The sequence below is a fragment of the Gymnoscopelus microlampas genome, assembly GCF_963454915.1.
Source record: "Gymnoscopelus microlampas genome assembly, chromosome: 4".
In the NCBI taxonomy this organism is placed as follows: domain Eukaryota; kingdom Metazoa; phylum Chordata; class Actinopteri; order Myctophiformes; family Myctophidae; genus Gymnoscopelus; species Gymnoscopelus microlampas.
In genome coordinates, this window is record NC_139941.1 from 49,749,752 (window position 1) to 49,765,233 (window position 15,482).

General features: G+C 37.8%; 1 protein-coding gene and 1 pseudogene across 2 annotated transcripts in view; both read left to right on the forward strand.

The window, feature by feature from the left end:
- LOC311042950 (H-2 class II histocompatibility antigen, E-S beta chain-like) overlaps positions 1-13,927 on the forward strand; it is a 93,706-nt pseudogene extending 79,779 nt beyond the window's left edge. Inside the window, exon 9 of the transcript XR_014602877.1 lies at positions 12,986-13,927. The product of XR_014602877.1 is annotated as an H-2 class II histocompatibility antigen, E-S beta chain-like (transcript). The remainder of the gene's footprint in view (positions 1-12,985) is intronic.
- LOC311043205 (H-2 class II histocompatibility antigen, E-S beta chain-like) lies at positions 5,505-10,767 on the forward strand (the record flags this gene model as incomplete). The annotated part of the gene is made up of 5 exons (XM_084054386.1): positions 5,505-5,617; positions 6,672-6,929; positions 8,431-8,703; positions 10,046-10,262; positions 10,686-10,767. The coding sequence occupies exons 1-5, from the start codon at positions 5,551-5,553 to the stop codon at positions 10,765-10,767; spliced, it is 897 nt and encodes a 298-aa protein (XP_083910512.1). The 5' UTR covers positions 5,505-5,550.
- Positions 13,928-15,482: the final 1,555 nt, after the last annotated feature.

Genomic DNA, 15,482 nt, shown 5'->3' on the forward strand with positions numbered 1-15,482 from the left:
TTTAACTTTTAACTATACTATAAATTATTCTCAACCTTTTAATACACCATTTTAATATATTCCCCTTTTAACCATTAATTTGTATCTCTAATGTATTTAATATATGTAAAGTATAACCATCCAGGTACTTGTAGCTAAAACAAACCATTAGTGTCTCAAGACACTCAAACCAAATAGTTTTCATGTCACAAAATAAGCAGAATGACCCTTTAATGTCTCACTATGCATTGCTGCTGCCTCACTGACCAAGGCTAGCTTGCTAGCTTATAGCTTAGCATCTTGGTTAGCATTAAACCTCTTCATAAACATCAGTAAAATAATACAGTGTTGACACTAAAGTACGTTTAAAACATTAACACAACATTAACACAATCACTGGTTGTTTTTTTATCAAGTATTTGGACTCAAACAAGCAAATAAAGCATGTTATGTAAACAGAATTCTCTTTGGTCTGTGGACTCTAATAAGAGCATGTCTCATTAAGTCTGATGTATTATGGAAATGTAAAATAAATGATGATTATTCTGTGTTTTCATACCAGAAGTTCTTCTTCACAGCAACCAAACAAAACCACCTGGCAGGAAGTGACGCTTACAGAACAGGAAGCAGTTCCTGAATATATAGAGTGTATTAAGTGTATTGTGCCCTCCAATGGGAACAGCATCTAACTACACCTCTAAATCACACATCTCTACACTTTGCAACACAGTCTATGGATGTCTCTATCATCTGTGAGATCCTCTGTGAGAGGAAATACTGCCTGTTGTGTCCTCTTTACATCATAATGCTACTTTTCTTGGCGTTATACGTTATGTTAAAATGAATACCATACTGGGAACAGATCCTCAGAAGCTGTTGTAAGCCAGCACTATAAGGGGAAAAGATAACCAAGTCATTCACATTACATGAATAACAACAATATTCCCAACCAGACAGACAGTTTTATATAATACAATAATGTATAATGTCATCATTCTAGCGCCAATTTTTATAAAGATTGAGAAACGGGGAAGAAATATTAAAAAATATATATATATTGTGCACCTCTAATTTGTATGAATTTACTCATGATATATTTAATATAATCATGATCAGACAGTGACAAAAAAACAAACATTTAAATACACTTCAGCTCACTTTAAGCTCACTTTATATATAAAAATCTCAGGATCTCAGGATTTATCTAGTCCAATCAGATTGGGGAGTTTAATGAGACTATACGACGATTTGTTTTTATATAGAAAATAGGTCTTTAATTATGACCTTTTTTGGAGGCTACAATTGCAAGTGGTGCTACGCCTTGCCCAAGGGTGACCCCGAAACTATGTAAGGCAGGGGCGTTCAGCTCCCTGAGGCTTATACGAGCCGTAAACAAAGCAATAGCCAGCACTCCAGAGTCCAGAGTCCTTCTGGTACTTTTAATTCATCACTCAACTGCAGTGGTGGAAAAAGTACTCAACGGTTTTACTTAAGTAAAAGTATCAATACTGCAAAGTACTCCGTTAAAAGTAAAAGTCCGTAATTAAAAATGTACTTGCGTATAAGTACAAAAGTATTGGTATCAAAAAGTACTTAAAGTACCAAAAGTAGATAGTACTCATTATGCAGAAATGTTTTGAAATGTATAAACATCTTTTGAAAATAGCAGATCTACAAGCTCACAATGCGTCACATCACGACGCATTGTGAGCTTAGACCTGCTATTTGGCCATAAAGTAAAAGAGCTGAAGTGGTTAATGTATGGTTTGTAATAATAATCTAAATCTACAAAATAACTAGTAACTAAAGTTTTCAAATAATTGTAGTGGAGTAAAAGTATAATATTTACCTCTAAGATATAGCGGACAGAATCTGTAGAAGTAATATAAAAAAAAAGTTTTGCACTTCTACAAGGCAGATGTGAAAAATGCTGGGCAAAGGTTTTTCCTTGGCCTCTAGGGAGTGTGCATGCAAAGTTTCACACAGATCGGTGCAGTTATAGGTAAAAAACGCGAAACGGCCTGTTATAGCGCCACCATGAGGATGATTTGAAAATGTTGAAGTGGCATTTCTTCCTCAGCCTAGTGGGAATGTGCGTGCAAAATGTCACGGAAAAATTCTGCGTTGATAATTTGAGCCATTTTGTTCAAAACTAACCAATCCTGGAAACTTTGGAAGCCAATCTTAGCCAATCAGGATGGAATATGGAAAATTGGACAGATCTGTGTTGATCACATGACTATAGAGATACCGTGTACCGATTTACTTGAGGTTTGGACAAAATCTGTAGGAGTGATATCCAATAATGTGTTTTGCACAAATTGGCCTCCTGTTGGCGCTATGACAGGCCAATCTGAAAAATTTGGGGCAGATGTTCGGCTTTGGCATCCAGGGAGTGTGTGTGCACAGTTTCGCAGTCCGGGCCTGCGGTGCCGGAGAATAGCTGTTCACAGACAGACACACGGACGGACGGACGGATGGACAGACAGGGTGCAAAACATACTCTCTCGTCATGCCTTTCGGCCTGGTGGAGACAATAATGGAGTGAAACAAAATGAACCTTCAGGCTGAGTGTCAGGCTATGCGTTTGTGCTATTGTGGGGGGGGGGGGGGGGGGATTAAAGCATTTCACTTTAATCTGTCCATGGCTGTCATAGCCAATTGTTTCAGGTGAGAGGTACATGATTGGTCAGAAGTAGACTAATTAGATGTTGCTGTGCTTACGCACACACGCACACGCACACACACACGCACACGCACACGCACGCACGCTCGCAAAATGAAGTGGTGCAACAAAACTCTAATTAAAACAAATCCTAGATCAACAAGTCCTTGATTAGTCCTAAACTAAGCTTTATTTAACCTTTGTTGGTGCTCATTTCACTGTGAAATGGAATAGATAGATTCAAAGTGTCCTCATTGTCATGATATGTTTACATTGTCAAAGCGAGTCAAATAAAACAATGCATAAATAAATAAATAAATGTACAGTCAGTCTGTCAGGTTGTTCACATCAACATGTCACTCTCTCTAGTAACTGCTGATGTTTAATAAAAGAATAATCCTGATTGGCTGTTGAGTGAATCAGGAAGTGAAATTAAAGTTTGGGGAGTTTCCATTGAGAAGCTTCAACCAACCACACGCACGCATGCACGCACGCACGCACGCACGCACGCACGCACGCACGCACACACACACACACACACACACACACACACACACACACACACACACACACACACAGTTTTAGCTTTTGTCAGTAGGAGGGGCAAGATTTTGTTGGAGGGGGGTGGGAGGGAGACAAAAGCTATGGAACTCTGACTGCTATTATTTTTAAACTATGGAATTGGAAATAATAGATCATATTCACATGGCGGCCATTTTTGCATTTTGCATTGAAGAAACGGGGTGGCATTTCATTAACTTAATAGCAAAATGGCCGCCGTCTGAATATGGTCTTCAGAGACCACACCCCCTTGTCACCCTGCATAATAATACATATGTGCAGAGTAGACCAGTGGAGTGCTCCAGCATTTTATTTGGGTTTACTCTTCTGAAGTGACCAGATATTTTACTTACTGATTCAAGTTGTCCCGCTTTCTTTCTTTCTTTTTTTCTTTCTTTCTTTCTTTCTTTCTTCTGTTTCTCTTCAACAGAATCAGCATCATCTTTATTGTCACATCACAGGTTAAAGGTGTAAAGAAGTGGGTGAAATTATTTTTAGTGCAGCTCCATCGTTTTAGTTATTTTCAGAAAGAGAAAGACAAGAAGACGGGGGAGGGGCAAGGAGAGAATAAAAGATGAATTAAACAAAGATATGTACATACGGTATGTACATGAGGAGAGATAAGGTGCATCAGCAGCAGCTATACATGATATGTGCAAAAATCCAGACTGTCCTCTTTCCAGAAACAGATGATGTAACATCATATCTTTAATCTGATTGGCTGATTCTTCTGAACTAAAGAACGAGTCCTCCTTCATTCTCTTTCAGACTCCAGAACTTCTCTTTCAGTAAACAGTTTACTCTGATCTGTTTATTCTCATCTGTTTATTCTCATCTGTTTATTCTGATCTGTTTATTCTGATCTGTTTATTCTGATCTGTTTATTCTCGTTTGTTTATTCTCATTTATTACATTCAGTTCAGTTTTGATCAGTGATGATAAAGATTACAGCCACCCTCCTCATCCTCTCCTCTGTACTTCATGTCAAAGCGATCCCAGGAAGTAAGTACATTATATTTATGTTATTATATAATATATACATTTATATCTACTGTTATTATATAAAACCAAATAAGAACGATGCACAATACAAACAAATGACACACATGCACGCGCGCACACATACACACACACGCGCGCACGCGCACACACACACACACACACACACACACACACACACACACACACACACACACACACACACAGATCACATGACCAGTGTGTTTTTAAAGACATGTGATGGTTTCAGCAGTGAGATGTAATGAGGCTTGGATTGATGTTTAATGAACCTGAACAGCATTTACCAGTGACGCTGAACACACACATACACGCACACACACACACACACACACACACACACACGCGCGCACACGCACACGCACACGCACACGCACACGCACACGCACACACACACACACACAGCGATGTTAGCCTCTGTCAGTAGGGGGGGGCAAGATTTTGTCGGGGTGGGGGGGGGGGACAAAATGTAACTCTGACTGGTATTATTTTACACTATGGAATTGTAAATAATAAACCATATTCACATGGTGGCCATTTTTTCATTTTGCATTGAAGAAACGGGGTGGCAATTCATTAACTTAATAGCAAAATGGCCGCCGTCTGAATATGGTCTTCAGAGACCACACCCCCTTGTCACCCTGCATAATAATACATATGTGCAGAGTAGACCAGTGGAGTGCTCCAGCATTTTATTTGGGTTTTCTCTTCTGAAGTGACCAGATATTTTACTTTCTGATTCAAGTTGTCCCCCTTTCTTTCTTTCTTTCTTTCTTTCTTTCTTTCTTTCTTTCTTGTGTTCCTCTTCAACATAATCAGAATCATCTATATTGTCTCATCACAGGTTAAAGGTGTAAATATGTGGGTAAAATCATTTTTTGTGCAGCTCCATTTTAGTTATTTTCAGAAAGAAAAGAAGACGGGGATGAGGGGGGGGTAAGGAGAGAATAAAAGATGAATTAAACAAAGATATGTGCATACTGTATGTGCATGAGGTTAGACACAAGGTACAGTATGTACATGAGGTTAGACATAAGATGCATAAGGTACAGCATGTAAATGAGGAGACATAAGGTGCATGAGCAGCAAATATATACTGTTCATGATATGTGCAATAATCAAGACTGTCGTCTTCTTGGAAACAGATGATGTAACATCATATCTTTAATCTGATTGGCTGATTCTTCTAAACTACAGAACAGATCCTCCTTCATTCTCTTTCAGACTCCAGAACTTCTCTTTCAGTAAACATCTGTTTATTCTCATCTGTTTATTCTCATAATTATGTTTATTCTCATCTGTTAAATTCAGTTCAGTTTTGATCAGTGATGATGAAGATTACAGCCACCCTCCTCATCCTCTCCTCTGTACTTCATGTCAAAGCGATCCCAGGAAGTAAGTACATTATATATATGTTATTATATAATATATACATTTATATCTACTGTTATTATATCAAATTAGATATGAACAGCACGCACGCACGCACGCACACACACACACACACACACACACACACACACACACACACACACACACACACACACACACACACACACACACACACACACACACACACACACACACACACACACACACACACACACCTTTTACTACCTGTATATACAGTATTGGATCTTGAACGTTGATCCAAATACATAAACATTAAAACAGATGTTAGGAACTGTTGTTGTGACATCATGAAATAAATCATTCTGTATGAATTACTTTCATAATAAAATACAAAACAAAAAAAAACATTTGAATCTGTTTTAGTGAATACAACGTTTGACAGGAAGTTACTTTTAAAATCCAACCTTTCACTTCATATAAGAACCAAACATGCAGTGGTGTAAAGTAACTAATTACATTTACTCAAGTACAATTTTGAGGTACTTATACTTTATCTTTACTGGAGTATTTCCAATGTCCAGTACTTTTACTTCTACCCCACTACATCTCACAAGCAAATATTGTACTTTTACAATTATTTGAAAACTTTTGTTACTAGTTACTTAATTAATTTTACTTAGTTGATTTACAGATATAAATTATAACATTATAAAAAATACATTAACCACTTTAGCCCTATCTTATACCTAGGCTATTTGAAAATAGCCGATCTATAAGCTCACAACGCGTCGCATTGCGACGCGTTGTGAGCTTGTAGATCTGCTATTTTCAAACATTTTAGTACTTTTACTTTGGGTACTTTAAATACCTTTTTATAGCAATATTTTGTACTGTTACTCAAGTAAAATTTTTATTCCGGACTTTTACTTGTAACAGAGTACTTCTAAATTGCAGTATTGATACTTTTATTTAAGTAAAACATTTGAGTACTTTTTCCACCACTGCAAACATGATTGTTTAACATGATGATTATGTGTTATTGTCACTGTGAAGAAGTTTGTTGTTGAATTTAATGTCATCTTTGTTTTATTTCCAGTGTTCCATGAGGACATTCAACTCACTGGCTGTTCAGACACAGTTAAAGACCCATATAAAGAGTGGATGTTTGCACTGGATGGTGAAGTGATGATGTACGCAGACTTCAACAAAGGGAAGAAGGTGGAGCCTCAGCCTCCGTTTGTAGATCATATGTCCTACGCTGCAGACACTTATGGAAGAGCTTTGAATCAGCAGGCGATCTGCAAAGTCAACCTGGACACCACTCGCTCTGCCTTGAAGAAACCACCAGTGAAAGGTACATGAATACTATGAACACAATAGTTATGAACTAAAACGGTTGAATATATTTAACATTAATAAAAAATGTTTATATTAAGCATTTATGGTGAAATGTTTTCTAAATAATATGTATTTCTAGTAAACATGAATATGTGCTCAAGGTGCTTTATTTTTATTTTATTTAACAAATCTATGCATTAGTATGTACTTGTATTGTACTTTTAGTATTGTACTTTTACTCCACACAATTATTTGAAAACTTTAGTTACTAGTTACTTTGTAGATTTTGATTATTATTACAAAACATACAGTAACCACTTCAGCCCTATAGGCCATTTGAAAATAGCCGATCTACAAGCTCACAATGCGTCACTAATCACGATTTGATGCATTGTGAGCTTGTAGATCTGCTATTTTCAAAAGATTTGTATACATTTCAAGACTTGAAATGGGACATTTTGTATAATGACTATTTTTACTTTTTGTACTTTAAGTACATTTTGATGCAAACACTTTTGTACTTTTACTCAAGTACATTTTGAATTCCGGACGTTTAATTGTAACAGAGTATTTCTCTATATTGCAATTTTTGATACTTTTAAGTAAAACATTTGAGTACTTTTTCCACCACTGAAGGATGGTAGAGTGTGTTACTTTATGGTTGTTTCATTTATTGATCAATACAAAAAAAGCTCATGAGCTTGTAGAGTGTAGGGTGGGCGTGGCCTATCACCTTGGGGGGGGTTGGTTTGAATCTGTGGGTGTGGCCAAACACTGGGGGGGGGGGGGGGGTTAAAATAATAATCATATTTCAACTGGATGGGACCCCCCACAATAATCCTATTTGAACTGGAGACCCCCCAAAATTGTAATATTGATTGACCTGGTATCCTATAGTTTCTTTGAGGCTCTTCATTGTTCTCTCTACTCTCTATGTGTGACTATTTACCTTGTTTGCTGACTAGAGTCACTGATGGGAAAAGTACTCAAATGTTTTACTTAAGTAAAATAATCAATGCTGCAATCTAGAAGTACTCTGTTACAAGTAAAAGTCCTGAATTCAAGAATGACTTGAGTGAAAGTACAAACGTATTTGCATCAAAATTTACTTAAAGTACCAAAAGTACTAAAATGTTTGAAAATAGCAGATCTACAAGCTCGTAGCGCGGCACTCGGTGCCGCACTATGAGCTTGTAGATCTTCTATTTTCAAATAGCCTATATATAGTAGTTATAAAAAAGGGGTTATCCTGGAAATACATGATGGGGTCTGACAGACAGACAGACAGACAGACAGACAGACAGACAGTACTTGTTAACTGGTAGCTCAATCTCATTGTATTTAAGATATTCAATATACATTCAAAACATTTTAATGCCAGATTTCACATCCTGAACCTATTTTAGACTTTATGTAGTGACATATTTGGCCGATAGGGGGCAGTTAGCCTAGTGTTGATATTATATAGATGATAATAAAACTGAACATTAATGACATTTTTAACTGTCTATTTCCAGATGGATATGTGTTCTATTCTGCTTCCCGCTGTGTGTTTAACTCCAGTGAGCTGAAGGACATACAGTACATACAGTCATTGAATTTCGATGGTGATGAGTTCCTCAGGTGGGACAGTAGAGTAGATCAGTTTGTTGGATACACTGAGTTTGGTGTGAAGAACGCAGAGCGCCTCAATAAAGATCCTAGAGTACTGCGTGCGATCAGAGCAAACCGAGAGGCATTCTGCAAACACAACATTGAGATCAGATACTCCTCTGTTCTGAACAAGAGAGGTGAGCTGATCTCAGAGCAGCACTCAACACTCATCACCTCATAAACTATAACATGAAATCACATGATTGTATTCAGAGATGATTAATGGTGTTAATATTGATCTGATAATGATTATAAAACATTACTTAATCTGCTGACAAACATTTCAGATCCTCTTAACCCATTAAGATCTGAAGAAGCATCTGTGTCACATTTTGATTTGAGCTAAAAAGCATTACTTTACACTTTGGCTATTAAAAAAATAGCAGATCTACAAGCTCATAGCGCGGCACCGAGTGCCGCGCTATGAGCTTGTAGATCTGCTATTTTTTTTAAATCAAGAAAATGTGTGTAAATTCATATATTTATATTATTTTAAAGCTAACATTTTTAACTCAAATCTTTGCTTCTGGGGGTCCCTGGAACAAAGTATTTTGAGATGGGCGTCAGCATTTTGGGTGGTCCTTTACAAGAAAAAGTTTGAGAGCTACTGATAAAGAAACAATAGTTTTTCAGAAAACTGGATTTCGAAGACATTTGTAAAATCGGCCTCAGGTCTTAATGGTTTAAACAATTAAAGGGATAGTTCACCCCAAAAATGACTTATTTTCTATCAATTACACCCCATGAAGCCTTGAATTCATGGAGATTTTTTAGTTTTTGTCGCATTCCTGAGCCAATAATTTGATTGATTAATTTGGAAAGATGCTAATGTCTCTGGTAGGAGACTCAAAGGAGACTCTTTGAGTGTCCTATCGGCAGTGCCGGATTTATAGGAGTTGAGGCCCATGGGCTAGAGTCATTTTCGAGGCCCCCATTCGCGGGACACATGCGCGAAAAATGATCGCAGTTTTGGGCGGATTGGGTTAGTTTTTTTTCTCAGTTTTTGGTTTCTTTATTTCGGTTTTAGGGTTAGAAAAAAACAATTTGATCATAAAACCAAAAAATAAAAAATAAAAACTTTTATTTTTTTTTAAATCGGAGGCCCCCCCCCCCAGTTGGAGGCCCGTGGGCTGCAGCCCACCCTAACCCAACGGTAAGTCCAGCCCTGCCTATCGGAGAGACCGCCGGTCATCAAATTATTGGCTTAGGAATGCGACAAAAACAAAAAAAAAGTGAGGAGCGTTGACCAGGGTGTTTTAGAGAAGATTCTGACAGCTTCCCTGTGTTAGCTGATCTGAGTGAGCGGGAGGGGTTGTAAGCCTGTTGAAGCTTTCTAGATCATTTGGATCTCATTTGGATAATATACAATTATTAATGATAATGACATGTTCAAATGACTGGTATATATTAATAAATGTAAGAATAATAATAATAATAATAATAATAATAATAATAATAATAATAATCTTATTTATCCAGTGGAGCCCAAAGTGAGACTGAAGTCAGTGACTCCCCCTCGTCGTGGTGAACACACTCACATGCTGAGGTGCAGCAGCTACGACTTCTATCCTAAAGTGATCCTGGTGACCTGGTGGATAGGTCAAGAACCTTTGACCTCTGGTCTCTCCTCTACCGCTGAGCTGTCTGATGGAGACTGGTACTACCAGTACCACTCCTACCTGGAGTACACACCCAGGTACACACCTAACAGACACCTATACATAGAAATACACACCTAATAGACACGTATACATACATTCTTTGAGAATAAAAAAAATGGCCCATTAATTGGTAGGCTAATATTAAGTCGCACGCGTACGCACGAACGCATGCACGCACGCACGCACGCACGCACGCACGCACGCACACACACACACACACACACACACACACACACACACACACACACACACACACACACACACACACACACACACACACACACACACACACACACACACACACACAGAATAACAAGGGTAACAAAGGTCAACGGATCAATGTGTCGAATCCCGGCACGTTTCAGCGTGTAGATCGACTACTACTACTACTGTGTGTGTGTGTGTGTGTGTGTGTGTGTGTGTGTGTGTCTGTGCGTGTGTGCGTGTGTGTGTTACAGATCAGGAGAGAAGATCACATGCATGGTGGAACATCCCAGCCTGACCGCGCCTATCAAGATGGACTGGGGTCAGTTACTGTAAACTAGTGTAATCTACTGTCTAAATAGCAGATAAACAAGCTCATAGCGTGGCACCGAGTGCCGCACTATGAGCTTGTAGATCTGCTATTTTTTTTAAATCGTGTACATTTGTGCAAATCTTTGAATATATATATTTTTAAAGCGAACATTTGTAACTGTCAAATGTCTCAACATATGTCTTAATTTATCTGAAAAAAAAACTATTTGTTGCTATATCAGTCGTGTTCAAACTTTTTCTTGTCCCCCGTCTTGTTTTCTTGACCCCCCCAAAAAAAAATATATATATATAAAATATATTCAAATATTTGCACAAATATTCAAGTGTCGCGCTATGAGCTTATTGATTTGATAAAAGCAGATTAAAGACCAGCTAGATTTGATAAAAGCAGATTAAAGACCAGCTAGATTTGATAAAAGCAGATGAAAGAGTCATCATGGTCTCATCAATGTGAAAACAAGACCGTTTTCTAAGACAGAACAAGCGCTGATGTTCTTTTTTACAAACTGCCTCACAGTTCTGAGTCTATGACTCTGTCCCAAGATACTTTCTGCACATTCCACAGCCTGGTTTATAATCATCATAGTAAAAGGTTGATTCATGTCTTCTAAAATCTATCATCATATCCTTTGTTTTGGATGTATTTAGCTCTAAGAAGGACATGTCACATCAGGTGACAAACTCCTCAAGGACTGGACCAATAGGGTTGGACTCATTATTACTGAACAGACTCACAATGACTGTGTCGTCTGTTTATTGTTTATTGTGTTTGGTTGTTGTAGCTTATTGTCAGATGACTCCATGTCTGAGTCAGTGAAGAACAAGGTGTTTTAATCTACTGTAATAATATGATATGATATGATATGATATGATATGAGATATAATATTTGTATTGTCAGATTTCTCCATGCCAGAGTCAGTGAAGAACAAGGTGGCCATGGGAGCATCAGGTCTGGTTCTGGGTCTGGTCTTGTTCCTGTCTGGATTCATCTACTTCCAGTGGAAGAAACGAGGTGATTAGCATGTTTAATTAACATGTTTAATTAACATGTTTCATTAATTAATCTACTACCAGTGGAAGAAATGAGGTCAGATCAACAGAGGATCACATGACATATGGAACCCTCAGAGAAATGGAAACACACAAACATGTAAAGCCACAACCTAAACTGGTTTATATTGGTTTTGAACCTTAACCGGTTTAGGACCAGTTTAGACGACCTAGTTAGAGGTCAAAGTGTGTTCTATGTTGTCACATTTAGCTTTAATACATCAGTGTTACATTTAGTCCTAAATATGAGTCAAATGTTCACATTAGTTCTGATGACTGAATGTTGTGTGTACATTTATGCATTTTATGGAGAAATACACACAATACAGTACATCAAATTCATTTGTTTGTGTGTTTTAACTGTCTCTCTTCTTCTTCTATCAGGTCGTATTCTGGTGCCGACAACCAATGATGATCTTTAGACTCCTCCCACACACCCAGGTTCACTTCCTCTTTCTTTTTACTGAACTTTTATTATTTTTGTTTATGTATAAAAGTGTATAAAACTACAAAAAAATACACAAAACAACATGCTTGTGTAGAAGTGAAACAACTAGCCTGGTGAACCATGCCGGTCGTGTGAATTCACATTATCATGTGTCTTCTGCTTAATTTATTATAATAATGAATCTAATAATCACATTTAATAATCAAATGATTTGTTGTATCACTGATGACAATGTGATCAGATGGGGGGGGGGTCCTCTTGGTTGAAATAAACATTTCAATGATCTGTACCCAATGATTTAGTACAGTTAAAACACTGATCATTCCATCACTATCAGGATCAAAGACAGAACCTTGTGGTCCAAAGGAGAGTGTTCTACCAACTGAGCTGCCTTTCCTACTAAGATACACTATTGACAAAGTATTGGTCAAATGTTGAATGGACTGAGTTGTTTCTACTTTGATGGTTACTGTAGTTGCAGGGAGGGTGCTGGGAGGTTAGGTTTTCAAGTAGTTTATTAATAACTTGTTCATGATCTATTATCCTTTCATAGTTTTAAATAATTAAATCATTAACCATTAACAAACATTTAACAAGTTATTAATGACACATTAATAATCATTTGGGAATGATTATGTACTATTATAAGGGAAGGTTATTCTGTTAACATGTTCACACAGTTAATACATTCTGATTCTTATTGTTTTTTTGTCTTTTCACAGAACACCTGGGTGTGTTTTCAGAGAAGCAGAGAGTCATTGCTGCTCCCTAGTGGAGAAAGGAGGAAATACATGTGTGTCCATTCAGCTTTTAAATACTCATAGCAGCAGCAGCACAATGATGACATCATCAACCTTTTTCACTAATGTGTCCTTTAAACAATTCAAAATGCTAAATGGCTAGCGAAGGCTAACGATAATTACTGTCTTTTCCCAGTGTTACGCAAAGGTTGACGTGGTTTTGAGTTGAGATTAAGGTTAGGTTTATAGACATAGTTTATGTGAGGTTAAAGGTCAGAGTTTAGAGTTAAGGTTAGGTTTATAGACATAATGTTTGTGAGGTTAAAGGTCAGGGTTTAGGCGCCACCTGGGCGACACACCAAAGGAAGAGGGAGTCCCAATTAGTGTGGGCGGTTCATCAAATTACTTTGTATAGTTTCTGTCGTCAGAAAACACAAACATAATATTTCAGTTCTACACTATATTGAAACATTAAATAAATGATCACACACACAATCAGAGTTCTTCATAACATATATAATATTAATATCCATCTGAATGGAAGTCAGTCAACCATGTTTGTGAAAAAGGTTTTTATTTTATATTATACTTGACCATAAGACATTTATTATTATGTAATCATTTATAATGTGTGATAATTAATGTGTGGTGGACCTGATCCTCTAGGGTGGTCTGAGGTGATGGGTGGACCTGGTCCTCTAGGGTGGTCTGAGGTGATGGGTGGACCTGGTCCTCTAGGGTGGTCTGAGGTGATTATTTATCTTTCCGTTTTTCAGCTCCACTGTTGTGTTTCTATCCGTTCCTTCCCCCCTGGGATCTGGGCCCCTGATCATGAATGGTTTGAAGTTCAGATGTTAGATTTTGGCTTTAATTTGCTTGGTTTGAATGGAATGTCACAATATCAATAAAGGAATGAGAAAACATCATTGTGCCTCATGTTCTCTTACATTTCACTGCAGGTGGGTTGCCAATTTCAGCCAATCAAGAGAGAGAGCCCATTCACAATATAGAGCTATTTAACACTGTTACTGAATAAATACTCTATAGTAATGATTACTATCACAATATAGAGCTATTTAGCCCAGGGGCCAACATATTGAACACAATGATATTTTCACAAATTGGTACCACCTGAGGTGGCCGTAAAGTTTTTGTATTTTTGTATTGTATTTTTCTCCATTTACAACCCGTACATGTATAGAGTGTTTGTTCAGTAACCGTGTTAAATAGCTCTATATTGTGATAGTAATCATTGTTATAGAGTATTTATTCAGTAACAGTGGTAAATTAGTCCAGGGGCCAAGCCAGATTTTGGTACCACCTAAGGTGGCCGTACATTTTTAGTATTTTTGTATTCCTACATGTCTCTAGTTTATATTTTGGTATGATACATCTTCCAATTCAGTAGCTTAATGGCAGTTATCACTATAAACCGGCTAATGTATCCGGTAGGAGACACAAAGTAGAATCTTTGTGTCTCCTACCCCGGGCATCAAATTATTGCGACAAAAAACAAAATATATCCATGTATTCAAGGCTTCATGGGGTGTGCAATTGATAACTTCTCAGATTTTTGGTGTTTGCAAAAAGACTGCTTTCCATAAGCTTGTAAAAGTTGACCCTCCTTTGGTCTAGGGCGGTCATAGCTGAATGGGTAGAGAATCCCCCTGGGAAACTTAAAGGAGGAGTTCACCCAAAAAATGATTATTTTCTGTCAATTGCACACCCCATGAAGCCTTGAATACATGGAAATATTTTGTTTTTTTGTCGCAATAATTTGATGCCCGGGTGTATTTCCGGTAGGAGACACAAAGATTCTACTTTGTGTCTCCTACCGGATACATTAGCCGGTTTAGAGCGATTACTGCGATTAAGCTACTGAATTGGAAGATGTATCATACCAAAATATAAACTAAAGACATGTAGGAATACAAAAATACTAAAAATGTACGGCCACCTTAGGTGGTACCAAAATCTGGCTTGGCCCCTGGACTAATTTACCACTGTTACTGAATAAATACTCTATAACAATGATTACTATCACAATATAGAGCTATTTAACACGGTTACTGAACAAACACTCTATACATGTACGGGTTGTAAATGGAGAAAGTGCCAAAACCAGAAATTCCGCCATGACGCTCGTGACAGACAAGCGTCATGTGAACCATGGCTAGCTTTTTAGCCGCATGCGCTAGCGAGCGGCTCTGTAAACAGCACTAGTCCTAGTCGACACCCGAGTGAAAAGTGTCGACACCTGAGTGTCATTGGCTGTCCTGGCTGTCCATCACACTTCCCCCCTTTTAAACCCCCCTTTTAAGCCAATGGGGAGACGAAAATGTAATGGACACGTTAGTCAACGAATTAGACGAGACGAAAATGTTAGGGCGGGACGAATGGAGAAGAGATCCAATCAGAATTACTCTTTTTGAGGGACTAGTTGGGAAGGGATCCAATCAGAACGATCCTCATTGTTAAG